General features: G+C 50.5%; 1 protein-coding gene across 4 annotated transcripts; it reads right to left on the reverse strand.

The window, feature by feature from the left end:
* Window positions 1-1,902: 1,902 nt before the first annotated feature.
* On the reverse strand, window positions 1,903-26,954 carry CUL9 (cullin 9). Of its 4 annotated transcripts, none has more exons than XM_036767393.1 (40): window positions 26,348-26,954; window positions 25,753-25,907; window positions 25,106-25,627; window positions 23,952-24,090; window positions 23,578-23,774; window positions 23,003-23,339; window positions 22,449-22,641; window positions 21,796-22,003; window positions 21,140-21,336; window positions 19,916-20,133; window positions 18,908-19,166; window positions 18,660-18,765; window positions 18,223-18,450; window positions 17,754-17,844; window positions 17,419-17,590; window positions 16,890-16,995; window positions 16,481-16,576; window positions 15,966-16,141; window positions 15,564-15,697; window positions 15,055-15,234; window positions 14,595-14,704; window positions 14,329-14,511; window positions 14,019-14,179; window positions 13,579-13,816; window positions 12,843-13,011; window positions 11,544-11,689; window positions 11,104-11,233; window positions 10,729-10,928; window positions 10,022-10,272; window positions 9,126-9,471; window positions 6,280-6,420; window positions 5,941-6,105; window positions 5,463-5,626; window positions 4,897-4,990; window positions 4,383-4,457; window positions 4,115-4,225; window positions 3,804-3,921; window positions 3,453-3,586; window positions 2,483-2,559; window positions 1,903-2,324 (listed from the first exon to the last, which is right to left on the reverse strand). In XM_036767393.1, the coding sequence occupies exons 1-40, from the start codon at window positions 26,949-26,951 to the stop codon at window positions 2,129-2,131; spliced, it is 7,527 nt and encodes a 2,508-aa protein (XP_036623288.1). In that variant the 5' UTR covers window positions 26,952-26,954; the 3' UTR covers window positions 1,903-2,128. The 4 variants fall into 4 exon arrangements, with proteins under 4 accessions (XP_036623288.1, XP_036623289.1, XP_036623290.1 ...); XM_036767394.1 differs by having other exon boundaries at window positions 23,958-24,090; window positions 26,348-26,952; XM_036767395.1 differs by having other exon boundaries at window positions 18,908-19,157; window positions 26,348-26,952.
* Window positions 26,955-27,223: the final 269 nt, after the last annotated feature.

Below are 27,223 nucleotides of genomic sequence, written 5' to 3' on the forward strand. Positions count from 1 at the left end.
CAAAACTACCTGACCCAGATATAGGCACTGAAAATGTTGCACCCAGTGAAGGAAACTGTGTATTATTACAGAGCAGGGGTGTTGAAGCTGGAGGCGGTTGCTTTCCTGCCTAAAACTGCTAAAGAGACTCCTAGGACACAGTGCACCAACATATTGATAGCCCAGGTGACACATCTGTCAGTCTACATGTGGTGACAACAATAATGAATAGCTAACATTTATACGGCACCTACTATGTGCCAGGCACTTCACTAAGTGTTTTAATTGTCCTCCCCTTTGATCCTCACAACAACCCTGAGAAGCAGGTGCTTCTAGAAACCCCATTTTACAGATGTGGAAACTGAGGCAAAGGTTAAGTGACTTGCCCAAGGTTACCCAGCTACCTCTACCAGACACCTCTAGTGTCTGAGTGCTCTGCCACTTGGCCACCTAATTGCCAAACAAGTGTGTAAAGATCTTGATGGTCAGTCCATTAGCTGACTTAGAGGTCAGTCAGTGAAAAGAGAACTGGTTCTATCCCTAGGCTAAGTTATGTACACGTCTCCAGGTGGTATTACTAAAGAGTGTTCGGGGGATACGTGCCTTGCATGTAACTGCACGATTATTGCTGTTCGTGTGAATTCCGCGTTTGAGCGTGCCGTCTTACTGCTTCCAGTGCTTCGATGTTTGTTTGTTTTTGGGTTATGTCCGTGTCAGAGCAATGTCTGTTAATCGCTCTGCATATGTAGGATACTGTTGGTCATTAAGCTGGATAGCTCTTCTTTGCTCAGTAGCCATGCGTGCTGCTTTTGACTGATCCCTGTGGACTGAAGCTCTGTGTTACTTCCTCAATGTGCATGTTGTCGTTTATGCCGTCACTGAGCATCCTCCCCAGTGAGGCTCCGTGGAGCGCCATGTCTACTGCGTCTATGTTAATATTCACTTATTTCAGTATCAACAATAGCGAAGGCTGATTACGTGGGATGCCAAGAAAAATCACCCTTGCTGTTTTGAAGCACTCATGTTTGCATTCATACTGTATTGTTACCGGTTTTAAACTTGTCCCGGCTGTTCTTTGCAAGGAACTACATTTCAGAGCAGGGGAGGAATGTCGCCTTTGGTGGAGATTGACTGCTCAGCACCCTTGGCCTCAGCTTAAAATGTTTGGCTTGGAATACGATGTGCTCTAACAAGAGAGCCTACTGCGTACAAGATAAGAGGGAAACAATTCTTGTTTTCAGGAAGCCAACATTCCACTGCCTTTCACCTGATCATTTTTACTCACCACCCCTGAAGCTCCCCCGCCTTCCCCCCCCCCCCCCCCCGTGCCTTTGTCTGTACGTTCTTCATATCTGGAATGCCTCAGCTCTCATCTTTGGCCACTGAAGCTCTGCCCAGCCTACAAAACCCAGCTTTGGTGCCACATCCACCTCACATGGTATTTCCCCTTCTAAGTCTCATGACCCTTTTTGGTATATCTTACGGGTATTTATCATATTTATATTGTGGTCATACAATAAATGGTCTACAAGCTTCTCTTCTTTAAGCACCTGTCTTGCCATTACAGACAACAGATGGTTACTGAGTTGCTAATGTTTAAAGTTCCCTTAATAAGGTTGTTCTTCCCAATCGTCAAAAAGGCAGAAGTTCATCGTTCTCACACCCCTTGAACCAGCCACCAGGGGGCAACGCACAGGCAACTCAAGAAAAATGCCTGGCCCACTCCCAGTCAGTCAGCTAGCATTTATTAAGGGCCTACTGTGTGCCAGACACTGCACTAAGCACTGGGGATACAAAGAAAGGCTGAAAACTCAGTGTTCTTAAGGACCTTGCAGACTAATGTACAAACAATAATATACAAATAAGCTGTATTTAGGTTCAACTGGGAGCAGTTTCAGAGGGAAGGCACTAAGACACAAGATAGATACAAGAAAAGCCGTTTATTTAATAAACAGAACAAGGTACAATCCCTGGTGGTCAGTTTCCCCAGAGAGTTTCAGGGCAGCCCTCCTGGGGGACCCCTCTATGGGAGAGGGATGACCCACCCCCACCATAACGCCCAAGTTCCTTAACTCCTAAATAGTCACCGAGGCACTTTCTACCCTTTCTGGGGTGGGTTGATTTTGGGGGAAGGCACAGCCACCACCCCTTAGTCATAGCCTTCATCCTCATCCTCATCATCAAAAAAGAAGGCATCTCGATCTAGGTTCTCTGACTCATCGTCATAGGAGAAGTTGTCATCGTCCAGCTCCTCGTCATCATACTCGTCCTGCTGCCACCCCGGGACCTCGTCCTCATCGTCCTCGTCATCTTCATCCTGAGCCAGCTCGGAGGATCCCCGTGGCCTGGGATCAGAAAGATGAGGGCAAGCAAAGAGGCGCATTTAGCAGCAAGCTCACGGAAGGAGTGCCTAAAGATACACGGCTTTCCCTCTGGTTCGTAGCGCCCCCACCCCAGCTCAGCGGCACCAGGCCCCAAAACACCCTCTCATGCCTCTACTCACTGGCTGCTGGGCACATTAGACACCTTCACTTCTTGTGGCTCTGAACTTGGTGGAGTCTGAAGACCAATTCGGAAATCCTGCCAGAGGGAAGGAAAGAAAGGTGGGAGGGTCGTTGGCCACGAGTCACTGAATGGTCAAGAGTCCCCTGCTCATCCACATATCTGGGGATTCAACGTCAGTTGGCTGGGAGTGTTTGGAGGTGGGGGGAAGGCAAGGGAAAAGGAGAAAGAAAGAGAGGGAAAAAGTGAGAGGAGGGAAGAGGGAAAGTGAAGAAGAGGAGAAGTGATAGGAAGAGACACAGGAAGAAGTGGGAAGAGGGAGAGATAGAGGGGAAGTAGGAAGGGAGAGAGGGAAGGGGGACAAAGGGAGAAAGAGGAAAGGGAAGGGGTGGAAAGGGGGAAGAGAGAAAACATGGACCCAAGCATCCCAGACCAAAGCCTGAACATAGGAGGTAGCTGATGAGGTTTGTAGGGCTTCCTCCTTTTGAAGGGTTTAGGGCAGGGATACTGTGCAGTCCTGTAGAATAAGGCTTGTACAGGGGCCATGTAGACAGGTTACCTAGAATGCCCTTCTCTGCCTAAGTGAATCTTACTCATCCCTTCAAGATCAGCTCAAATTCCACACCTCTGTCCATGAAACTTTCCTCAACTACCCAAAAATAAGCAGTGATCTTCCTCTCTTGTGAACAAGAATACCCAGTATCTTGACCACATACACAGTACTCGAGGGGTAATACAAAGTAGTATGGGATCTCTCTGAACATAGAGTCCATCTTCAAACTAAACTGCCAGCCTTCCTAGAAGGCAGGAACTGCTTCACCTAGTGTGCCAATGCTCTACAATGATTCTTGTGGAGAGAAGAGGCTCAAATATTTTGTAAAGTACTAGGAAGGAGTGTGTGTGTGGAGGGGGATGGAGGGTGGCCATGTGTACATAGGGGAAGCCTAGACAGGGTGGTGTGGCATATGCACCTGTGTGGAGTGCTGCAGGATGGCCAATAATCTCTCCTGAATACGCCGAAGAAGCTCCAGGCCTGTGCTGAGATGCTCTGCCTTGAAGAGTTTCAGGGAGGCAGCCAGGTCCTGGCATTGCAGTAGGGTCTCCTCTGCAGGGATGGTTTAGCACAGGGGTCTTTAATTCCTTGTGAGCAGGGAGAAGGCTCTCCACTGAACAGAGAAGGAAGTGAAGGGGGAAGGAAGAAGGGCATCCTCTCTATGAGAACCCGTGGCAGAGGGGGAGGGGGGAGGTTGCTCCTGGCCTTGCCTCGAGGCTGCAGGAGGGGACAGATTTGAGGTGTGCTACCCTGGGAGTAGGGGCCTCACCCAGGAGGATCTGCAGGGCATTGGTGTGAAGCTCTAAGTTCTCTGTTTGCTGCTCCACCACATCCATGCGCTCGGTGTCCTGGTTGTAATAGCTGTATACACAGGCATAGGCCAGCACCTAGGGGGTGATTACAGAGCCCTCCAATCGCAGCTTATAACACCTCCCTCCTTAACTCTACTTGGTTCCTGCATCCCCTGTCCAGGGAGTCTGGACCTGTCTCCTCTTCTCCCTTCCCTACTTCAATGTAGATCATGGGAAGGAAGCCAGACCCACCAGACCCTCCCCACCCCCCCCAAACACCCCATCCAACCTTTCTGGCCTGCTCTAGGCCCCGGCAGGCATCGATGAGGAAGGTGAGGGGCTGTGCTGGGGGCATCTCTGAGATAGCAGACACACAGCTCCGTAGATTCAGTGTAAACTCCTGCCCAGAGAGACATTCATTAGCACCAGCATATGCAGGTTGAAGTTTCATTCTCCAAAACTTAGTTCAGGGCCCTTAGCTGTATCTCCCTAACCCAGCAAGGCCCTCCCACTGAGACCACAGACTTCCTGTCTACCTCCCAGGCCTTCCCCTTCACCTGGGCCTGGTGATGGAAAGTACATCTCTCATTGTAGTCCTGAAATCGCTTCTCCTGTCGGGCAGCTTTGCTTACCTGGATGAAGGAACAGGAAATGGGAAGGACAGGTCTTTTTGGAGGGGCAAGGGAAGAGATCATTGAACAAGGACTCCTTGGAACTTTCTGTAACCTTCCCCCACCCCAAACCTGAAGTGTGAAGGATGGTGCCCTTCTCCTTAGGGATCAGAGGCAGAGCCATACCAGCTTAGGGCATGCCATGGACAGGCTTTACTTCTGAACAGACTTATCAAGCCTGCAGAGGGCTGTCATGTCCTATGTCTTTCTTCCCTTTTTTTGTCCTACTTCTACCAACCTCCCTGAGGGAAATGGAAGCGTTCCCTACAGCTGATGGATAACCAATGCCCTGGGGCACAAAGCCCAGGCTCTGACCTGTGAGGCACCATGTCCTGGTCTCCGAGAGCTTCAACTTCCCATACCCTCCACCCACAGATCACCACTCCTCCATTCCTCTCACCATGGCCGAGCAGTTGTAATAGTCCTTGTGTGTTGGCTTCCAAGGCTTGAGACAGCGCCAGCAAAAGCCATGGTTACACTTGGCACATGTCATGCTGTTGGGGAGACCACAGATCAGAGGCCTGTCTTGGGGCAAGGTTGTTACCAGCAATGCCAAGGGTCCAGAGGACTTGGCATAGCTGCCCCTTGCTACAGTACTCCCAAATCCTTCCTGACGGATGTGAGGAGTCTTGATTCCACTAAAATTACTGGGTCATAAAACACAAGACCTGACATAAGCAGTACCCACGTCCTGATTGTGCCCAGGCCTTTATCCTTCCCACCCCCAGATCACCATTCTCCCACGCCTCAGAAATTCTACAACCTGATCACAAACTTGCTCCAACATACAGTTCCTTTCTCTGGTTCTCAGCACCCCTCCCCAACTGAAAAATGCCCTTTCTCTCAAGTCTCCCCATTTGCTCTAGCCAGGCAAAGTTTAAGGGCTTTAAGGCTAAGGGCCGATCACCCCATGGGGGAGTTCTCTCTCATCTCTTTACCACAGCCACCGCCTCCTCCCCTTCTTACTGTAGACACCCCTCATTCTTCTCTATCGGTGCCTGGCAGCTGGGACAGCGCTTGGAGATGAGCTTGGCCAGGTGCTTGCTTTGAGCCTCCACACTCATGCCCTCATAATAGCCACCGTCATCCACCCACTGGGACATGTGGCTACAGCTGGCAGGGTAGTGAGCCTGAGTTGAGCAGAGGGGTAAAAAAAGGGGAGCAGAGGCCCCAGATCCATCAGTCTGGAGGAGTGAGCTCCATTGGTGGAGGAAGGGTGAATGAAGGGAAGGGGTGTCAAGGGACAGAACGGGCTAGACTCTGGAGAGGAAGGAGGAATGAGCATATCTCATTTTGGCAAAAGAATGGGGAGCAGGGAGAGGAACAAACAATACTGTGTCTGTATGCATGCACGCTCATGAGTGCACACGAATGTGTATGGTCTCTGCATGGGTATGTGTGAGGGAAACATTGTGAGTATGTGTGTAGGGACAGGGGTGCCCACCTCAGGGAAATTACAATTGAAGCAGGAGGCCCAGCCACACTTGGAGCAGGCAGCCCCACAGCCCAAGCCCTGGCGGCACAGGATACGGTCACAGCCCTGAGGGTTGGTGCACCAGGTCATGTTGGAACAGCTTTCCACATACCCCCGCAGAAGGGCCTTCTCATACTGTGACAGACAGAGACACCATGAGAATTAGGAGATAACACCACGAGATCTTCTCTAAACCCCAGAATTGTATCTCTCCTACCCCCATGTCCAGGGCCAGCCCCTCAAGCTTCTGAGTCACTGGAGTTGGGGGGATGAGGGGAGGGTGAATTTGGGAAAGGAAAGCTTGAGTACCTTGGCAATGACTTCAGGGGAGGAGACAATGGCTCGGATGAAGGCACTGGTAGGCTGAGCGGGGCAGTCAGCAATAGGACAGGTACAATTCAACACAAGGTTCTGTTCAATTCGTGTCGTCAGGTACTCATTCCAGCAGGACTAGGGGAATACAGGATTGAAGTGGTCAGAACCAAGGACCCCTTACTATCCCACAGCTGAGGTTATACCTCTGGAGACTTCCCAGAAGCGGACTATGCCAGATGACCAGACCCAATTTATTCTGCACCAGCCAGACACCTCTCCTTAAGATTAAACTGAAGTGATTTGGATCTTGGTGCAGTAGAAATCAAATATTGGACTTGTAACCAGAAGACCAAGACTTGAATTCCAGCTCTGACACTTACTAGCTATGGACAAGTCATTCAATCTTTTTGAGTCTTAATTTCCTTCTCCATGAAGTTGGGATACTTAGATAACTTAAATCACAGGGCTGTTTTGAGAAAAGTGCTTTGTAAATCTTCAAATGCTAAACTAAGGTCAGTCATTATTATTAACTTCTTGGGGAATGACCCAAATCTAAATCTCTGGAAGCTGGGGAGGGAGCACTGGCGTATAAGCACCATATGGATGAACACAGAATGAAGGAAGGAGTGGAGAATCAGAAGAGGGGAGAGAGGGGAGGCATCAATTCTAAACAGGCAGTGTCAGATAAGGTAAAACATACAGAGGACAAGGTTACATGGTTGCCTTTCGAATCTTTAACTTTACCCTGACCTCTCTTCTGAGCCCAATCTTTTTTTCTAACTCTACTTCCATTCCTCAGTTGAACATTTCTGCTAGGCTGTTCTGAAGTCGCTACAAATTTAACATCTAAAACCAATCAGCAAAACAAACATCCTTTCACTGAAGAAGCTGTGGATCTTGTATGTGGGGTCAATGTGTTGGCTGGTTTTGCCGATCTGCTTTTTATGAGGGAATCCTCGGTGGGGATGGGAGAGGAAAGGATATATTCAGAAATAAGTATGATGCAAAAGCAGAAGGTAACAATGACGCTTAAACAAATCAATTTTCCCCTCTCAAAACAGGCTTCCCCTCTTTCTGCCAATGATATGCCATTCTCCCAGCCACTCGGGCTCCAAAGTCCTCAGTAATCCTTGACTTTTCCTTTCCCATTGTGCATTTCCAGTCAATTAATTCTTCACTCACAATCTCTTTCATATTCATTCTTCTCTTTCTATCCCTACTGCTGCCACCACAGCTCAGACCTTCAGCATCTCCCACCCATACTCATAGGTCTCCGCCTCTCGTCTCTCCCAACTCCTTTCAATCCATCCTGCACAAGGCGGCCAGGTTATCATTTTGAATGACTGTTTTAACCATCTCATTGCCCAGCTCAAAAATGTACAATGATTCACTATTACACAGAGGATAAAGTTCAAGTTCCTTGGTTTGTCAGTTAGGCATCGACGTTAGCCCCCACTGCCCCCCTGTAAGAATCCTCTCTGCTGAAGCATGTCTACTCAACTGTAATCCGAAAGTCATTCTCACTCCCTAGCCTTGGCTCGTGCTACTCTTCTTGCCTGGAACATCTGCTATCCCAGAGGTGTCAAACTCAAATAAAAAGGGAACACCTACTGACTTAGAAAACCACAAATTAACATTCTCTCCCTTTTTTTGTATTTTTATGTATTTTTGTTAAACATTTCCCAATTACATTTTAATGTGGTTCAGGACCCGCTGTGGAGTTTTGTCAGCACATGTGAGAAGCTAGCCTTGAGTCTGACACTTCTGTGCTACCCTATCTTCCATGCCTATCTCAGTCTTCAAGGCCCAGCCACTAGTAGCCACACTGTTGTCTCCCACTTCCAAAGTCTCGGAGCATTTCTGCCACTTATTTAAGCATTTAGCATATAGTACTTTGAATTGTTCCTGAATTTTTCATTTGTCTCATCTCCCCATCTAGATTTTAAATTCCTCAGGGCATGCATTGTTTCACTTTGAGCTTAATGCCCCCAGGCCCTGACAGTATAGTGGCTTGGGAAAGGTTTGTTGAGTGACTGAGCAGGGCCTACATCTCCCACTGGGGCCTAGTGCAGAGTACGACGCACATACCAACATCTCATGTGTATGGTGCTTATAACGTGTTTTTTCCTCACACCCCTGTAATGTTTTTTTTGTTCTTGTTCAGTCATTTCCAACTCTTGGTGGCATCATGGACCACACTGTCCATGGAGTTTTCTTGGCAAAGACACTGGAGTGGCTTGCTATTTTGTTCTCCAGTGGAATAAGGTAAAGAGAGATTAAGTGACTTGCCCAGGGTCACACAGCTAATAAGTATCTGAGGCCGTATTTAAACTCAGGTCCCACTGACCCCAAGCCCAGAGCTCTATCCAGTGAGCCACCTAGCTGTCTCTAAAGCATAATGTAGATAATTAAGTTATTATCACTTTATAGATGATGCAGATCTGTCCAGGATCACTTAGCTAGTCACTACTGGAGCCAAGACCACAACTCAGACCTTTTGACTCAGTGGCCTTACTCAATAAACATTTGTTAAATGAATGAACGAATTAATGGGGTAGAGAGGAGGAAAAAGAAAAAGTTTCAGAAGAGGAGACAAAGATCCAGAGGGAAATGAAAATCATGTTGAAAGGAAAACTAGGGGAGAGAGAAGAAAACTTGAGGATGGAAGATAGAGTATCCTAAGTGGGAAGGGAATGTGAGCTGAGGCAGATGGAAAATTCAGCTTAAGAAAAAAAAATTAAGGGCAGGAGATCAAAGACAGGGAGTCATGAAAGAAAGAGAAACACAGATCTCTAGTTAGGTGAGGAAAAGATTGTGGCTAGAGGCAGGGGAGTCCTCACCTTACAGCAGTAGTGCATGCAGCACAGGGCAGGAGGCTGGTCTTCAGGATTCAAGGGGCTGACACAAACAGGGCACTGGGTGGGGAGTGGTGGCGGTGTCTGGGCCTGAGGTACCCGAAGGCCTGAGGCCAGCAGCAAGGGCTCTGGATCTTCACTGTAGCTCTGCAGCAGCTGGTCAGCCCCCCATCGAGTGTGGGCCAGTAAATGCAGTGCAACATCTGGCTCCAAGCTCAGGGTCTCCTGCACCTGGTTCACTGTTTGCTCCATGAGGCCTTCCACCTCCTGGGGACTCATGGTTCGGCCTGCAGGTAGCTGCAAGGATGCCAGGGCAGCTACCTCTTTGGGCCTAGTTGAGGATGGGTACAGAATAACTATTAGTAACCTTGTCTCATACATACAACCTAGCAAAGCCTAACCCGCTTCAATTGAGATCAGCCTAGAGACAGATCATAATATGACCGTGGGCAAGTTTGGTAAACTTAATCTTTTCTCAAGCATCACAGGAACAGGTGTGGAAAAGCTGTAGTGACTGAAATATATCTGTCAATTTGTCTTTTGTGCAAACATGGGTTTTCATGTTTCACTGCGGTTTCACAGAACATAGTAGGAGCTTCTGCTGAATGGAGTTATGTTTCCAAAACAGGTTTGCTTATAATGAAATATGCTTAATAAGGAAAATACAATAAGCTCTTCTAGGGCAGAGACTGCTATCTTTGGTTGCAACCTTGGAGTACACCATGGATGAAAAATACCTATTCAACTGAACACTTGACCTGAGGAGGGCAGGCAGGGAGGTGAAAGTTGGGGCCCCAACAGTGCCTACCACAGGTCTAGCTCTCCCGGCTTGCTCCAAATTGACAGAAAGTGAGGTACCAGGGCAGGTCCTCCAGACCCACCTGAGCTGAGAGGTCACAGCACTCCGAGTGCCACAAAAAGGGACGTTGGCCTGACCCCGCTGGGGATCTGCAGGCTCTGGGGCTGCATACGCCAAGACCTGGGGCCGGTCCTCCTGCCTTCGAACATAGCCCTGGCCCAAGAGATGGAGGATGCAGGAGAGGACGTCGGCACTGCTGCAGCCAGCCTCCCCACTCATGTTGCTGCCCAGGCCCCTGGGACTAGATGGGCCCTTCTGCCAGGCCTCCTGCACCTAGGGGCACACACAGAGGTCACTGTCACCCAACCCCAATCTCCCCTCTGGTTTCCACAGAATAATAACTAGCATTTATAAACCACTTTAAGGTCTATAAAGTGCTTTATGTGATCCTCACAGCAGTCCTGTGAGGTAGGTGCTATTACACCTGTTTTACAGGTGAGGAAACCGAGGCTGAAAACGGTTAAAGACCTTCCCAGGATCACAACGTGAGCAAGCATTTGAGGCAGGAGCTGAACAACACACTTTCCCCTCTGCCACCTAACTGCCACAATGTACTCCATGGGATCTGAAAGCCCAGATGGGCACTCTGCAGTGCCCCCAGATCCACATGTGCCCCTTCCCCTTGGTGGCCTCTTCACTGTGGACCTGGATATACAGATGCTGCTTCCCAATAACCATTCCCCAGGGAGCCCCTGCCTCACCACCTTCCATGGACCCCTTCCCCCGTACCAGACAGACAAGTTGATCAATGTGCAGGCCCTTCTCCCCATGGGCTTTGAGGATTCGGACAAGGAGGCAGCTCAGGAGGTTCCTCTTCCTCTCCAAGGTTCGGCACTCATCCTCCTCCACACTCAGGTATGTCTGTGGGGGGAGCAGCCACAGGGCCTCCCCACCAGGCTCCTTCTCCACCTCCCGAAGCCGCAGCACACCTGAGACACCACCCCCACCCCCAATGCCCTCAGAAACATGACCAGGGAACAGGACACGGCAACTCTGAGGGCAAGGAGTGGTGTAAAAGCTTAAATCCCTCCCTTCTCCCTTCACCTCCCCTTCCCTGTCCACTCTTCCCCAGGGCAGAGGGCCTGCACAACATCCATTAGCTACCTCCAGGAGGGAAACCCTGACCCTCATGAAAGCTCAGGGGGCCAACGCCTGAGGTGAGAGGTTGAAGGGCTTGATGCAGCAGCTCTGAAGAAAGGTCTGAGCTCTGAAGCAGAGAATCTAAAGGTACCTCCTAGTGAAAGGAGTAACAGAATCAGAGTTATAAATTGCTCCTTCCTATAGCAATCCTGGCAAATAGCTGGGCCTTAGAGATAAGGCCAAAGGACTGACTGGGGCTGGTAGAAGGAAACCTATCCTTGGGTGGGTATCTCCTCAGAGAGGTCACTTGGGAACAGAGGCAATTAGGGCTACTTAGGTGGTCATAAAGACAGAGGACAAAAAAAGGATGGAGGGAGGCACACAGGCCAGAGAAAAGAAAGGAAGATCAAAGGCAGTTAAAATCAGGGAGATGAAGGAGGATGGGGCAGAGAGAACTATAATACCTCCATGTTGTTGAAGTGCAAAAGAAGCCACATCTGCAAAGTGGAGACATGCAGTGTCTGTGTCCCAAAGAGCAACTCAGCCCGGCCCAGCCACGACCACTGTAGCCGACGACGAGGCCCCAGTTCTAGGACTGGTCGATTCTGACCTGGGAATGGAGAGAAGGAACTGTCAACAGAAGCCTAAGTCTCAAGGTCTTTTCTGTGCCTATCTCCTTACGCATATTTAGTGAGTCCTTATGTGTTCCATGTTGTGCTCCATGCTATGGGAAACACGAGCCTACTAAGACATGAAATCTAATTCTCAAAGCTTACAATCTTTCAAAGCTAGGGAGACAAGGACCATGAGATTAGGAGGTTACTGAGGGCAAGGAATGTGTCTTCATTACACTGGTAGCTCCCCCGTGGGCATGGGAATTATCTATGGGCAGGAACCAGGCCAAGATGTTTGGGATCTCAGATGAAATTTAAACATTACACTGCTTCTATATTATAGTCCTTTGGATAGTCTGAGTTTTCACTGTACCTGTGAACTTAAATGACTACAAAACAGCAGCCTTACTTCACAGGGAGTGGTTTTTCCTGGCATTAAAAATGAGTATTACAAAAGTAATTTTAAAATCTCCTTACTGTACCACCCGCTGTGTATTTTGCCCTGGACAGCTGCCTCTATTGCCACCCCACCCTTGGGCCATCTCTAACCTTCCCCTTTCCCAAAGCTCAGAGCAGGGTTCAGCCCAGTGCAGAAGCTCAGGAAACATGACATAGTTCTAGATTTTAAGGCAGGAAAATGATACTGTAGTAAAGGTGCAACCACTAACTGTTGTGATCTTGGGCAAGTCATTATCCCTCTAAGGCCCAGCTGCCTCACCTAAAAAGTGAGCAAGTTGAACTAGATCATCTTGAATGTCCCCTCCAACTTAAGTCTACATTTGATGACAGAGAAAAAAGACTTTAGGTACCACAGGCACCCACGTACCATACTTCTCCTGCCTCATTTGGGCCCCCTGGTGGCCATGGCTATCCATTCTCCCTTACAGAAAGAGTCCACAGAACTCTTGAACTTATCAAGAGCAGGACGCTAAGGGTTAAAGATGCCGATGGTGACCCAGCACCTACGATTTAGAGCACCACCTCATTTCCACTCGCCCTGAGGCCAAGGCTTCTATTCCTTCTGTCTTCCTCCATAAACCCTCTCCTGTTAAGTCTCCTTCTTCAGGTTGCTCTCCCATATGCTTAGTCTATTCCTTCTTGTGCCCCTTTTCTAGCCCCACCTCCCAGCTGTCCACCCCACCCTCTTACTCTGACTGTAGAAGTTGGAAAATCGGCTGAGGCTGTTACTGAGAGCCGGGGGGAAGTACTTGGTAGGTTCACGGAGATAGCAGAAGGGGGACATGGGCCAGCAGCGGGGTGACAGGACCAACACAGACACTTCAGGAGCTGGCTCCTCAGACAACTGCTCCTCCGCTGGCTGTGGGGGCAAATGGCTATCAGGGACCTCCTGCATTCAAGTCAATCCAATTTAACAAATACTTAACAAACTCTTAGTATGTGCAAGGCACTGGACCAGGTGGTCTGAGGAATACAAACACGAATACCACATATCCTTCTTCTACCCAGTGAGGGGCTTCCCCAGCTCCATATCTTTCCTGTCCTCCCATCCCTGAAGCCCCTGTCCCTTACCTCCTCCTGGGGCTTGGCTTCCAGCCTTTCTCTATCACCTCACTTCTTCCTAGGGATAGGTCTCTAGCCCTTGTCCCTCTCCTCCTCCTGGGGCTGGGCCTCTAGTCTCCATCACCTCACCACCTCCTGGGGATGGATTTCTGGCCCCTGGCCCTCACCTCCTCCTGGGGATGGGCTTCCAGCTTCTCTTACCTCACCTCCTCTTAGGAATGGATTTCTGGCCTCTGCCCCTCACCTCCTCCTGGCGCTGGGCCTCTAGTCTCCACCACCTCACCTCCTCCCAGGGCTAGGTTTCTGGCCCCTGTCCCTCACATCCTCCTAGGGCTGGGGCTTCAGCCCCTGCCTCTTGCCTCACCTCCTCCTGGGGATGGGCCTCCAGCCCTTGCTCCTCATCCTCTTCCTGTTCCAGGAGTTGCTGGTCGATCTGCTCAAGCTGGAAGAGGTGGAACTGGTGCTGCAGCTCCTCGGACGTGCTCAGGCTGCTCAGCATCTGCTGGGGCAGTCGGTTGGGGAAGCAGAGCCCAATCTGCTCCAGCACAGCCCGCTCCAGCCAGCTCGGACCCAGGCTCAGGAGGCGGTCTGCCAGATAGTACCTGCAGTGCATGTAGCCCAGGCCTTACTGAGGATGGACTCAGCACCAGCCTTCTCTTGGGACCTTGGGCTTCCCCTCTCTGCTGCTTCATGGGGCTCTTCCTTCCCTCAAGTCTGGAGGGCACCCCCACCCCAGAGTCCCCACTCAGCCACACCTCAGCCCTGCAGCCCTCTCTGCCTTTCCCTCTGAGGCCCCACACTCACTGGTAAAAGTGCTCAAAGGTGGTGGCAAGCTCTAGGCCAGAAAGGACCATCATGGGCTCCAGGCTCCGCTGCAGCTGGCCTAGCACCTCTTCTCCTTGGGGTCCACCTACACGGCTCCTCTGGATCTGCTGGTCGATGTGCCGGGCAAACCGTTCACTCACCTGGGCACAGAAATAGATGGGAGAAAAAATGGAAAAGAGGCAGAGAGAAGAAGAGAAGGGATGGGAAGAAGGGAGGGAAGAGGTGCTGGGGGAGAAGCCTGGGAATCTCGAGGCATACACCTGAGGATGAGGGGGCAAAGAGGACTCACGTGGGCAGCAGTGAGAAAGGAGAGCTGGAGCAGAGCTCCAGAGAAGCCCTGGCGGAGGGCCAGCATGAAGGCTGCCCGAGGCCCAAAGAGCTCTGCCCCAGCACTCTGGAGCCGTTCATAGATGTCACAGTATCTGGGCACAAGATCTGGTGCCTGCCAGGCTGCAGTCAGAAACCTGCTCACCTGAGGGCAAGAGGAGGAGCATGAAGGGGTGGCCACTGTTGTCTAGGCCTTCCCCACACCCTGCCAGCCCCCATCCTGCCCACCTGCTCTTGTACCACACCCCTCCAACACTGGGTGATACCCCTCAGGCTGCCACCAGGAGGTCCCAGTCCAGCCCCTGAGTTCAGCTCCCGACTCTTACTATTCTTGCCATCTGTGGAGACAGAGACAGAAAGAGGAAAAGTCTTAGCCTCTGGGCCCCTAGTTTGAGGATGTTCTCCTGAGTTCCCCCACGCTAGCCCCCCAGCTTTCCATGATGAAGGGCAGGAATGGTGAGGAACAAAAGACACCATCCTTCTATCCCCAGTCTATAATGTTCCAGGATGGAAGACAGAGGTAGAAAATGTCATAGACTTGGAAGAATTGAGGAAATGGGAACTTAGGGAGAAACACAGGGAAGGGAGGCTTAAGCTAATATTGCTAGGGGAAGGATGGGAGTGTTCTTTCTGTCTTGACAGTCACTATCTGCGGACCCTCAACGAGGACCCATTCACTGAGACTCACTAGGCCGGGTAGGAGGCTCAGGAGGGGGACCTGGGGGAGGCTCCACATGCACCAGCAGGTGGCTGAGACGGCGGACCCGTGAGGTAAAAGAATCTGCTCGGCCTTGTGGGCAACGGGTCTTCTCTCTGTGCTCCAGGTACTGGCCCAGCAGCCAGGCCAGGGGGCTCACCCCACTGCCATCTGAGAAGGGAAAATAGTTCAGGAAGACACTGCAATATGGGAACAAACACCAGGTGAAGGGTCAGGGAAAAATTATGAAATTACGGACTGGCTGGTGGGATGAAGATTAAGGAATTATTACCCGGGGCAGTTCTTGAAAGAAAGCCATCATAGCAGAGGTTATGGGATGGTTACCAAGGGCAGTTTCTGGGGGAGACATTATAAGATGGTTACTAGGGAAGGTGTTACAGAACGGCTACCAGGGAAAGCTCCTGAGGGAAAGCTAACACAGCAGAACTTGTGGAAGTTACTGGGGGCAGTTTCTGGGGGAGAGGCAATAGGATAGTTACCAGGGGCAGTGATGCTCTGCACCAAGGGGCTGACCAAGGCCTCCCAGCAGGTCCTTCCCAGTGCCTGGGCAGCCTCATCATCAGGGAGGAATCGATCTGCAAAACTCTGCTCATGGCGCAAAGCCCCGTTCAGTCTGGTGACAGGGTCAGGAGCTAGAGGCACGAGCCCCAGGCCCCAAGACTATCCCTCAATACCATACCCTGAATGTTCTCCTGTGAAGAGCCCCACCCCCATGGACATCAGGAGGGCCTCATCCCCCGGAATTGCTCTATCCCCCTTCTTGAATCCCTCAGGATTCTCCCAGGCAGCCACTCTCACCCTGCCCCTGACCTCTTCACTCCTGTCCTGCTCCCCCACCTCCACCACGCTAGCCCCAGCCCCCCAGATGATCCTCTCCACACCTAGGGCAGAGCTGCAGCAGGCGCTTCCAGTCCTGAGCAATGTCCTGACTCCAGGCTTGGGCTCGAACAGTATAGAAAAGGTGTGTGCGGCGACACAGCTGCTCTCGGAACAGTGGCCAGAAGGTGGGTTTGGGGCCCAGAACTTCCACCCCTCGAACACGGGTATCAATGCCACCCTGGAACACATGGTTGTCATTGACTTCCTGCAATAGCCCGGCTCCCTCTCCAAGCCTTCCTTCAGTCAAGCTTTGGCATAACATGCTGGTAGAAAATCAGGGCCTAGAGTGTCTCATAACTGTCCAGAAACAACTCTCACATTATTAGAACTGGACTACCTCCCGGACCTCTTCCCAACCAGGTCAAGAACCCCAAGTACTCCATATGCTAGGAACAACTCTCCCACCCCTATTATCCCCTCATGTCCCTTGGTCACAAGGCTATTGTTCTGTTTAGTGCTTCCCTATCCTCTGCAAAGAGGTCTTTTGACCTCTATGGCCCCCCGCACTATACTCTACCTGCTGGCATCGCTTGATACGGATCTGAAGGATGGGCCAGAAGCGGGTCAGGTTCTCCAGGAGCAGCACACGGCTAGCAGAAGGCATCACATTTACCTGAGGCAGGGGAGAGAGCTGCCATGTTCCTGATGATGTGGAAGGGAGGTGCACTCTTTCCTTCCTGCCCCTAATCAACCTGCTACAGCCCCGGGGACCACTGATCTCTTTCTTCCTTCACAAGGCCCAAGGTATCTCAGGGCCCCCCAACTCTACAATCCTAGCTCTTAGCCTCACTATTTGTGCCCTCCCTTGAGACAAATGGCTAAAGAGTTCCCTCTGGGGGAGGAGGAACCTTCTCTGCATGGGCTTCAGGCCACATATAATGATTAGCTGCTGGGAATGGGAGAAAGATGTATGAGGGGGTTCTCACTGTGTTGAGCTCAGTGCTGACAGAACTGGCATTGTCTCCCCCCAGCACCACCACACGGGCTGGCATGTAGCTTGAGTCTTCACTGGCCACCAGCAGAGTCAGCTGTCTGGGGGGGAGGAACCCATCAGAGCCCATGCCCAGAGGGTAGCTCCTCAGTCAGGGTTCAGAGACTTCCTCCTCTCCTGTACTTCTAGGCCCAGGGAGTCAAAGAATCAAAACACTTTAGACCTGGAAGGGATCTTAAGAAATCACATAAATCCCCCTCCCCTGCCCTTCCTTTTACAGATAAGGAAAGTGAGGCCCACAAAAACTATGTGTTTTGCCCAAGGTCAACAACTGAATAAGCAGCTAAACCAAGAGCAGACCCAGACAGATACCATGTACTGGGCTCTTCCATGTTGCTCTCTCAAGTTCAAGTAAGGGTCCAGGGAGGTACAGACATAGCACCCCAATGCCTGATAGTGTATGTGTTATCCAGAACACAGGGAACATCTGAGCACGCCTCATGTGACTGTCCATTTCACCACACCTGACAAGGACCCCCCGGTGCATGTGCAGGGTGATATAGTGAGAGCCAGTGCTGCCATTGGATTCCCAGTAAGTCTTGGGGTTTCGGTCAGTCAGCTTGCTGGCTCCATGAGGATTGGATGACACTTCCACCTTCTCCCAACACTTGTCCTCCTTTACTTCCACACTGGACCCTGGGGCCAAAAAAGAAGGAAAGAACAGATCACAGTCTAGTTGAGGAAAGGACAAGGGACAGAAGGAGAGCAAGGAAGGAGTGGGAATACCACTAGGCCAGGATAGGTGGGGGTAGGAGAAACAGCCACTGACCCTAGCCAGAAGGAGGTGAAGGACACTGACCCTGGCAGAGATGCCTGAGGAAAACATCAAAGAAGGGGATGTTAATGGGCCGGTGGGTTCTTCTGTGCTCTTCAATCTGGCCGAGCACCATCTGTAGTAAGACAACATGGGTAGGAGTGGGTTTGACATACAGGGGAAGAGAGGGGGAGGAAGAAGCACAGGGACAGAGAGGCACAGAAACACATGTTTTATGGCAAAAAAAAAAAAATCAAAGGACTAAGGTTTTGCTTTTTCCTCCTCTCACCAAACCCTACAGAATACAGTATCGTGTAGGGATCTGGGTAAAGAATACCCTACACACCTTCTCATCCCAAATCAGACCAGATCAGATGCTCCCTCCCTTCCACCTAAAACCCACCAACCCCTCTCCCTTGTTGCTGGGGTTCCACATTCACACTCAGCACTTTCCTTCACCTCCTGCCCCAATCTGTTGTTCTTTCCCAGGCTCTGCTCCTCCCATGCTCCTGACCTGGATACATCCAGCCAGGATGCTTGTTGTGAGGTTACTGTAGAGCCGGGCATGCTTCTCACACTCGCTCACTAGGTCCCGGAGCTCAGGTCCCAGGAGCAGCTGTGCTGTGTGCTTGTCCAGGGCCTTGGTGAGGGCCTCTCGAGCTCCCAGGCGGCACAAAACCACTGCACAGTCCTTGTGTAACGTGGCCAGGCGATGCAGGAATCGGATTAATTCCTGGACCACCTGGGATGGGGCCCAGGGAAGGTAGAGTAGAAAAGGGCCCAGGACCAAGAGATGGGCAAAGCCAAATACATAAAATTCGGTCAAATAGACGGAAGGATAGAGATAATGGAAAATAGGAGTCAGGCAAAAGCAAACAGCAACACATAATGTCTTCCACTTCCTACTTTGGGTGCTGCTCCCCAGTCTCCCTCCCTACTGAAGAGTCATACCTCCCGGTCATTGCTGGGGGCATTCATGCAGGCCAGACATGGTTCCATGGCCTCATGCCAGGGGAGGAGGATGGCCTCAGGGAAATCCAGCAGCCTGATCAGTATTCTGGTAGAGATTGAAATAGTCTTTTTACCTCATACTGACCACTGACTTCCACTCCTGCATGGTCTCTACCCTATCTTGGCATCCTCTGATCTCAGGTCCCTCCCCTCCATCACCTAATGTGCCCTCCCACTCAACCTCTTACCTCAAAACTGTCATATGCAGTGACTTGTTAGGCCCCGGAGTCTCCAGGCTCTGTAGCAACAGCAGGAAAGGCTGGGGTTGATTTTGTAGTCTCTTCAGTACCTGGTTCACGTCACCTTCCCGGGATCCTTCAGGACAGATGCTTCGCTCCAGCTCCAATAGTAGTTCCCCAGAGGGGCCAGTGCTCCCCACCAGGCTGCGCAGCAACGGCTCATCCGTCCCAGCCTGGGGCTCAGGGCAAGGTGGTTCTGCTATTATAGCTCAAACACACAGCATGAAGGAGGTAAATAAAATGTGATTACAACTAAAGGCCTACCCACCCCACCCCCATCAACCTAGGAATATTTAGGAAATTCTCTCTTTTTTCTAAGACCTTTTGTGAATTTTCTTTTTTCAAAGAAAGCCAGATTACACATAACATATTTTTATGTTCCCAAATTAAATGATTTCAAATTTGGAAAGGTAAAAAAGTATTGCCCCTATTTCCATTTCCCCAAAAATTAACTAAGAGGAGACTCATTCTTTCCAAGGCTTCAAAATTTCCAAAATTTTTCTATTTCTAGCCATGTTCTTTTCCCACCTCTTGGGACCACCTTACCTTTCCTCACTTTCTCTGATCCTTGGGGAAGTTCTAGATTGCCTCATTAAGGGGAAATCAAGAAGTCATCTTATGTCTCTACTTTCTGGTAGTACTATATCAGAACCAACCCAAAGAAATGAGAACGTCTCCTGTGTTCAAAACCCTCTCCAGAAGGGACTCCCCAGCCTCTATTCATCGCCTATTCTAAAGCCTCTCGTACCTCAGACTCAGGAAAGCCACATTCAGATTCAAACTGAGGACCACTGAAACCCATCTTTCTTGCTTCTCTCTGACTTTTAATAGGATCCCACAGTGGTAATGCTCACAGATCCATGTCTTGGTGCCCAACTACAGGCCAGCAGCCTTTGATTTCCTGTAAATCCTAGTGCCAAATACCACTCCCTAGCCCCTTCTGACCCGTGGTGGTACCTGCATGCTCTGGACTGCCAGGGGGCCCATGCTCTGAAAGTTGGCTGAGCAGAGTGAGGATGAGGGTGCGTGTGGGGGGCACAGGCTCTGACCCTCCACCACAGTGGCTGTGCAAGGCTTCCTGCAGCTCCTGGGTTGCCAGTTGTTCCCCTAGGGCCTGGTGGTTGCACATGAGCATGTTGAGGAGGAGCAGCCCATTGCCTACAGCTGAGGAACACCTAGAATGGAGGTGGGGGGAGGAGGAGAGGGGGCAGAGGAGGAAGGAAAGAAAGAGAAGGGAAGGAAGAACACAGGACTTAGAGCTGGAAGGGACCTCAGAAAGCATTTAATCTAACCCCCTCACTTAAATGATGAAGAAATTGAGTAGAAAGACTCAATTTTAGTGACTTGTCCAAGGCTAAACAGGAAGTCAAAGTATCTGAGCTAAATTTGAATTGAGGAGTTCTGAGTCCAAATCCAGTACTTTTCCCATTACACTATCCTGTGGCTGAATCAGGACAGAGCTCCAATAACAGGCGCCAAGATTCATTTATTCATTAATTCAGCAATCAATGATCAAGCACCTTCTGTTTGCAGAGCACTGAGCTAATACTGAGGAAGACACAAAAAGTAGCAAAAACACTGTCCCTGCCCTCACAGGCCTTAAAATAGTACTCTCTGTATGTATAAGTACAACTCGTACATACATTTCCCTGCCTCTAGAAACATACCAACTCAGGCCTGCAAGATAAGAGTTTTTATGTGTATCTGTGTGTACATACACACACATATACACACACAAATGCATACATACATACGTTCATACATATATACATAGGACATGGCCTATGTGGGAATTTGTTTTGCTTGACTAGGCATATTTGTTATAGGGGTTTTTTCTTTTATTGTTCTTTTTCCTAAAGGGAGGGTATCGGAGGGAAAGAAAATGGATTTGTTGAAAAAAATTAAATTAAAAAAAAGGGTCTTTTTTTCTACAAATGTTAATGATCTCCTCACCCCACATTCCCATGCAGAATCTGCCCCAACATCAGTCAAGACAGCACCACCACCGTTTAACCTGATAGAAGGATAAAGGGAATTTCTGCAAGGAGGAAAAGGTGAAAGTAACACTTGGGGTCAAGTAGTGCCAAGCCTCAGAAGGGTGTAGGAGGTAACTGTGTTATATTGGGTAGTACAGAGGTAATGGGCAATAGGAGTGAGAAAAAAGCCAGCAAAATCCTTTACCCTTCAGTTTGTAGCATAAGGATGAGGGCAGCAGGGATTGCCCCCAACAGGTTGTCAGTGCCAGGGCGGGCAGCTGAGCCAATGCTAGCAAAGATTTCCCGGATCATCTGGGCTTCAGAAGCTGCCAAGGGAGATGCTTGACTACCGCCTCCACTGGGGAGTTCACAAGGCCCAGCACTGGCCAAGACCTTCAGTGCCTGCATGGAAATGTGGTAAGATATGGTCAAAATCATCCCTATGGTATAGTGAAATCAGCAGCTGCTGTTACGGTGCTCTGTTGGGGCCTATGCCGCTAGCAGCTGACCAATGCTTTGAGGAAGCAGCTAATGAGAAAGGGTAGCTCTGACAAATGGCACTAAAAATGACAGAAGGTACATGTACATCATCAGTTGGCAATACTCTACCTTATTCCATCAAAGCAAAGGTGGGGGAACCATGTCTCTCACTTTGAATCAGGCCACAGGACTGTCCTGTGATTTCTTTACACTTTCAAAGTTGTTTTGGATATTAATTTTAAACTAACTTGTGCTGTAAAAATGTTGAGGACTAGAGAGTACCATGATCTGTCTAGGCCCCATATAAACCCAGGGGTGGCGCTGGGGATGACTGAGAAGTAGTGAAGATTACCACTGTCCATCCCCATTCCCCCTACTTACCGCCAGCCCAGCCTGCTGCACAAGAACCGAAGTCTTATACTCCTGCATGCAAACCAGCACGGCATAGACCCCGCCTTCTGTGGCAAAGAGGGGCCGCCACTCATGTTTAGCCATGAGCAAATAAAGAAGGCGTAATGCCAGTACCACCAGGAGCTTCTCCCCAACCTGATTGGTCAGCAGCTCAATCAGTGCCTTGACTAACTTCTCTCTAAAGGGATAAGATATGAAAGTAAATAATTTTGATTTGGAGATTAGGGGGTGGGAGGAGGATGGAATACACTTTCTCAATTTCCTATCTTGACTCTCAACTGTCCTGAGCCATAAACTCTTCCTCTTTTATCTCAACTGATTCTTCCTGTTAATCTGCCTATTATACTCTACAATCTTCTCCCCTCACTTTAATGAATTCTTCCACTCCCCAATCCTTTTCTTGCCTTACTTCCAATTATATTTCCCATTGTTCTGAAATCCTTGCTCTCCTTCCTCATTCCATGTCCCTGTGCTAGCCCCTATTCCTACTTCCTATGCCTCGTGTCCTATTTTGCTCAGCTATTCCACCTGGCTTTGTTTTGTTTCCCCTTATATGCCTCATCCCTCCCACCACCTTCCTGATTTTCTGTCGCCAGAACCCACTACCTCTCCTAGGGTCTGACCTGAGGGCTTTGTCTGGACGGAGCAGAGGGTGATCACGCCCTGTGGCTTCTTCCACAGTTTTAGAGAGAGCATAGAGCCCTGAAAGTTGTAGGTTTGCTTCTGAGTTGGATCTCTGAACCATGGCAATGGCCTCTGTCACATGCTGCTCCAGGGAACTCCTCCGACCAGGACCCCTCAAGGCACTGCACAGTTCTGGAGTGAAGTGAAACAGAGAGAATGTCTCGGTCTTCCTTGATATAGGATGCTCCCAGGATTCACTGGCCAACAATCTCAAGGTTCCAAGAGGTAAACCTATTCAATCAAGACCAAGATTGGGGGACCTTAGAATAAGGATTTTCCTCTTTTAGGAATACTGCAAACAGAGAAGAAAGATAAGGAGGGTTGGATCCCAGTCAAATTCAGAGGAATGGAACCTTTTGGGTAAAAAATGTAGGCCATGACCTCACCTAAATGCCTAGCTTACAGGCTAAAGTGGCCTTCCCTACTCTCCTCCTTCTGGACCACCAAATGCCTAATGCAAGTCTCTACTTGACCTCACTATGGCTGAACTCACCACTAGCTGACTCTTTCAGTTCAGGGGGCAGAACCAGCCCTTCCACCACCAGAAGCTGGTTGAATAGCTGAGAATCATTCTGTGCCTTGGGGGGCTCAGCCTCCACCTTGATTTTCTCAGGCAATGATGCCTTGGGGGTGCAGGTGTCCTGAGGCATTACAGGGGTCAGGCTGGCTGAATTTCCTGTGTTAGGCTGTGGCCCATACTTGCAGTAGACATGAGAGCTCAGTAGATCACTGTGGGTGCTGCCCTGGCATTGCCCACTGAGTTCTAATACCAGCTTCCGTGCCAACTCCACTGGCACTAAGAGCTCACCCAGGGCCTCCTCCTCCAGAGTCTGTGGACAATGAGGAAAACTCATTATACTGAACAATAGGAAAAAGGGGCCACTGGGATTGAGGAATACTTTCTCATCTTCCTCTACCGGGGGCCTTCATGGTTTCCTCAGACCCATGTCCAGTTTTTGAAGCCCTTCTCTTGACCTGATTTCCACTTACTAGCCCCTCCCATCATAACTCACCTCCCCCTTACCAGCAGACCAACCTCTCAGACCTCCACTCCTGAGCCCAACATACCTCCCCATCCAGGTTCTCCTGGAGGAGATGGAGAAATTCCTGTTGCTCAGGCCCATCCAGCTTCTTGATGAAGAAAAGCAGCTCCCACCATTCGGCCTGGCTCAGGCATCCAGACTCTGTGTTGCTCCGAGCCTCAGGTTTAAGGTATGGGAGAGCATACAACCCCCCAAGGGGCTTCCAGTCTAAAGAAGGAGGCACTGTGAGCAGAAGACATGATGGTATTGACCAACTGTCCAGGAGAATGTGATACTGGACCCATTCAGGGCAGCTCAGGGCCAGGGGCAGCATCTCTCCTTGGTCACAATACCTCTACCCAGACAAGCCCCTATATTCCACACCCCAAGGAACCTGTGTGCTTGCCTCCCCAAGCTCACCTATACCTGGGGCTTGGGGCCCGCTGCCCCCTGTCCCTTTCTCTGGCTCAGCAGCAATTCTGTCCTCAGTTACAGGACCCAGAATCTCCACCATGTGCCAGTGTACCCAGTATGTACGTCCTGTAGACTGCCACAGCACCTGGGGCATGAAGAGGGGAGAAAGAAAATTCAGTCACCTGGGTCCAGGGAGCAACCTCAGTTGAAGGCCCAGACCTGGGACACACAATAAAAAATGATCATGACGACAGCTAACATTCATATAATACTTCCTATGTGCCAGGTACTATACTGAATGCTTCACAATTATTACATCACGTAAGTCCTCTCAACGACTGAGAGATAGCGGCTAATATTTATCCCTATTTTACAGAGGAGAAATCTGAGGCAAAGGGGGATGAAGTGACGAGCCCAGGATCATACAGCTAGTACATGTCTGAGGCTGGATTTGAACTCATGAAGATGAGTCTTCCTGACTTCAAGCTCAGGGCTGTATCTACTCTGCCACCTATCTGCCCAGCTCCCTCCTTCCTGGGCTTGGAATCAGGAAGACTCATCTTAATGAGTTCAAATCCAGCCTCAGACACTTACTAGCTGTGTGACCCTGGGGAAGTCATTGTTTGCCTCAGTTTCCTCATCTGTCAAATAAGCTGGAGAAGGAAATGGCAAACCACTCAGTATCTTTGCCAAGAAAATCCCAAATGGGGTCATGGAGAGTCAGATGTGACTGAAATGACCAAACAACAAAAACAACAACGTCCTGATACCAGCCCCAGCATTCTAGGCCCCTTTCACATAGAGACTCCTTAACAGACCCACAGCCAGGGCTTGGGCAATTTCCCTCTAGAGCAGAGGCTGGAGGAAAAAGACAAAAGGACACAAATGTATCCCTTTCCTCTGCCAAATGAGAAAAGAATGTGGGCAACAGTATCCTTAGATCCTCTGTCTCCTTTTCACCTATTAGGAATCATCTCTCTATCGGGCCTCTTGGTAATACAATGTCCTCCAAATGGCCATTCTCCCTCCCTAGGGAGTGAGGTAGAGATACAGTTACTCTCTAACCTTCCCTGGCACTCTCTAGAACTCTTTCATTTTCAGGGATGCTATTCTACCACCCCTAACCTCCAAGGCACTATTCCCAACTCATTCACGCATACCTGTACAGGGGGCATTCCATTGTTGCTCTGCCGGAACTCGCCTTGGTCCCCAGCACTGATCTCCTCATAATCCTCCAGCATTCGAACACGCATCCCCGGCTGCAATGTCTCCTGAACGTAGTCAGCATAGCCACTCAGGCTCGAGAACTCAGACCGGGGTCTGAAGGCCCGGCTTGGCCTCCTGGGGGAGGGAGGGGTGAGCAGGGTTGGGAGGATGGTGCCTGGCACAGATGATCGGGGCTGAAAGATCGATCGGGAAGGCCGAGGGATGGGTGCAGGCTGCCTCCCTGGGCCCCGGTCCCATCCCATGCCCCGAACCAATTCTGAGATCAGGTTGCCCATGGCCATGCTAAACTCCAGTTCCCTCTGTCCACGGCTCTTCTCCACACTGGAGGCCTTGTTAGGGGAGCACCGGTTCCCCCACTCCCCAGACCCTGGCTCCACGCTGCTACTTAGCTGGTCCAGGAGGGATGTGACACACAAGTAACGCTTCACTAACGAGAAGAGCAGCTTTCCAGGGATCTGCAGGATAAACACTCTGGGCTCAGGTCAGTGACCTCCCCACTTTGCTTCTTCTACCCGTATTGCCAACAGACTCGGGGATAAAAGCCCATCCCTCAGCCCCTTTCCCAGCTCCCTCAGGTTACCTGGGGCAGGTGGATTCCTTCAAAGGCCATGCAGTGCTCTTCAGAAGATGTGGTCTCTGCAAACAGCTCCAGCAGAGTGGAGCGGCTATCAAAGTCCATGTGCTGTTCGATGCCATCCTGCTGGCTCAGTGACAGGAGCACATGGGCCCTGCTCCCTAAAATACAAGCCCTGCTCTGCATCTTGTCCCAGGGAACCCACTTACCACCTTCTGCCCAGTTCTCAACTCTTATCACCTGCTTCTCTCAGACTCACTCTCTTCCACCCTCCAGCAGAATCAGGTCCTTTCCCACCAAAGGGGCTGACAGGGGGACCAATGGGCTCTGAGAAGTGAGACTGTCTTACACAATAACCACCTGTACTAACATCTGGCCAGGAAGTTCTAAACTCTATGAAAGAGAGAAGCTCTTTTTGTTCATATCTCTCTTTCATCAATGGGTGTGAACCTCATGGCAACTGAGCACAGGCAGACATCACTTTCATTCTGACGAGACCAAAAGGTCCTGACGTCCTCTTTTTGCAGTGGTCCCTCATCCCGGGTCTTGCTGTTGTCCCACCTCCTTTCCTGCTCCCTTTTCTTTCCCCGCTGGCCCTCACCAGCATCATGGGCTGCCAAGGCCTGCAGCATCTTCCCAGCGCTCCTGCGAATCTGTGGCTCAGGGTTGCCCAGCATGTGCATGAGCAGGTCCAAGGCTCCTGTCTCCCTGAAGACACCAGCAAGGGGTCCGATGCTGGCATAGGCGCTGAGCACATGGATGGTGTGTAGCACGGAGGCTGCGGGACTCGAGCCCCCACCGCTGTCCAGCTGTCGGGCAGCTCGACGCACCAGTCCTCGGACATCTGCCCCCATTTCTCCCAGAGAGGCTTCATCCAGCCCCCCGGCATCCCGGGGAAAGGCGCCCACACTCCCCACTGGCTCATGCTGCGGCCCCTTGGCTGGTGCTCGTTCACCAAGTAGCATGGGGCAGTTGGCATAGACCTCCGGGGCTGACAGCCACATGAGGATATGCTCTGCCTTGCCCTCTAGGGAGCTGCCACTGCCTACTCCACCCTCCTTCCCACGCTGAAGGACAGTCCAACGGATCAAGTACTCTGGATGCCCATCATGACCCTGGCGCTGCCGGAGCAGTTCCTCAGGGTATGCCTGCAGTCGTGGGCCCAGGGGCACCAGCAAATCTCTGCTTCTACGTTCCCCCACCATCCTGGGCACCTGGAACAGAGGAGGAAAAGGAGCAGAGTGAGGAAAAGTACTCACTGAGAAACAAGCATCTGTGGGGACCTGGAAGAAGGTTGTCGGGCAGAACTGACATATCACATCAGAATAGACAAAGGGAAGGAGCCCAGGGCAGGGATATAGCAAAAAGGAATTGGGGCTGTAGTGGGGACAGTTGGTAGTTGCAGGAGAGCATCAGATGCCAGACATGATGAGACTAGGACTAGAACAGTATGGAAGGCAGAGTAGACGATGTGATT

Source organism: Trichosurus vulpecula, chromosome 7, assembly GCF_011100635.1.
Source record: "Trichosurus vulpecula isolate mTriVul1 chromosome 7, mTriVul1.pri, whole genome shotgun sequence".
NCBI classification, from domain to species: Eukaryota; Metazoa; Chordata; class Mammalia; order Diprotodontia; family Phalangeridae; genus Trichosurus; species Trichosurus vulpecula.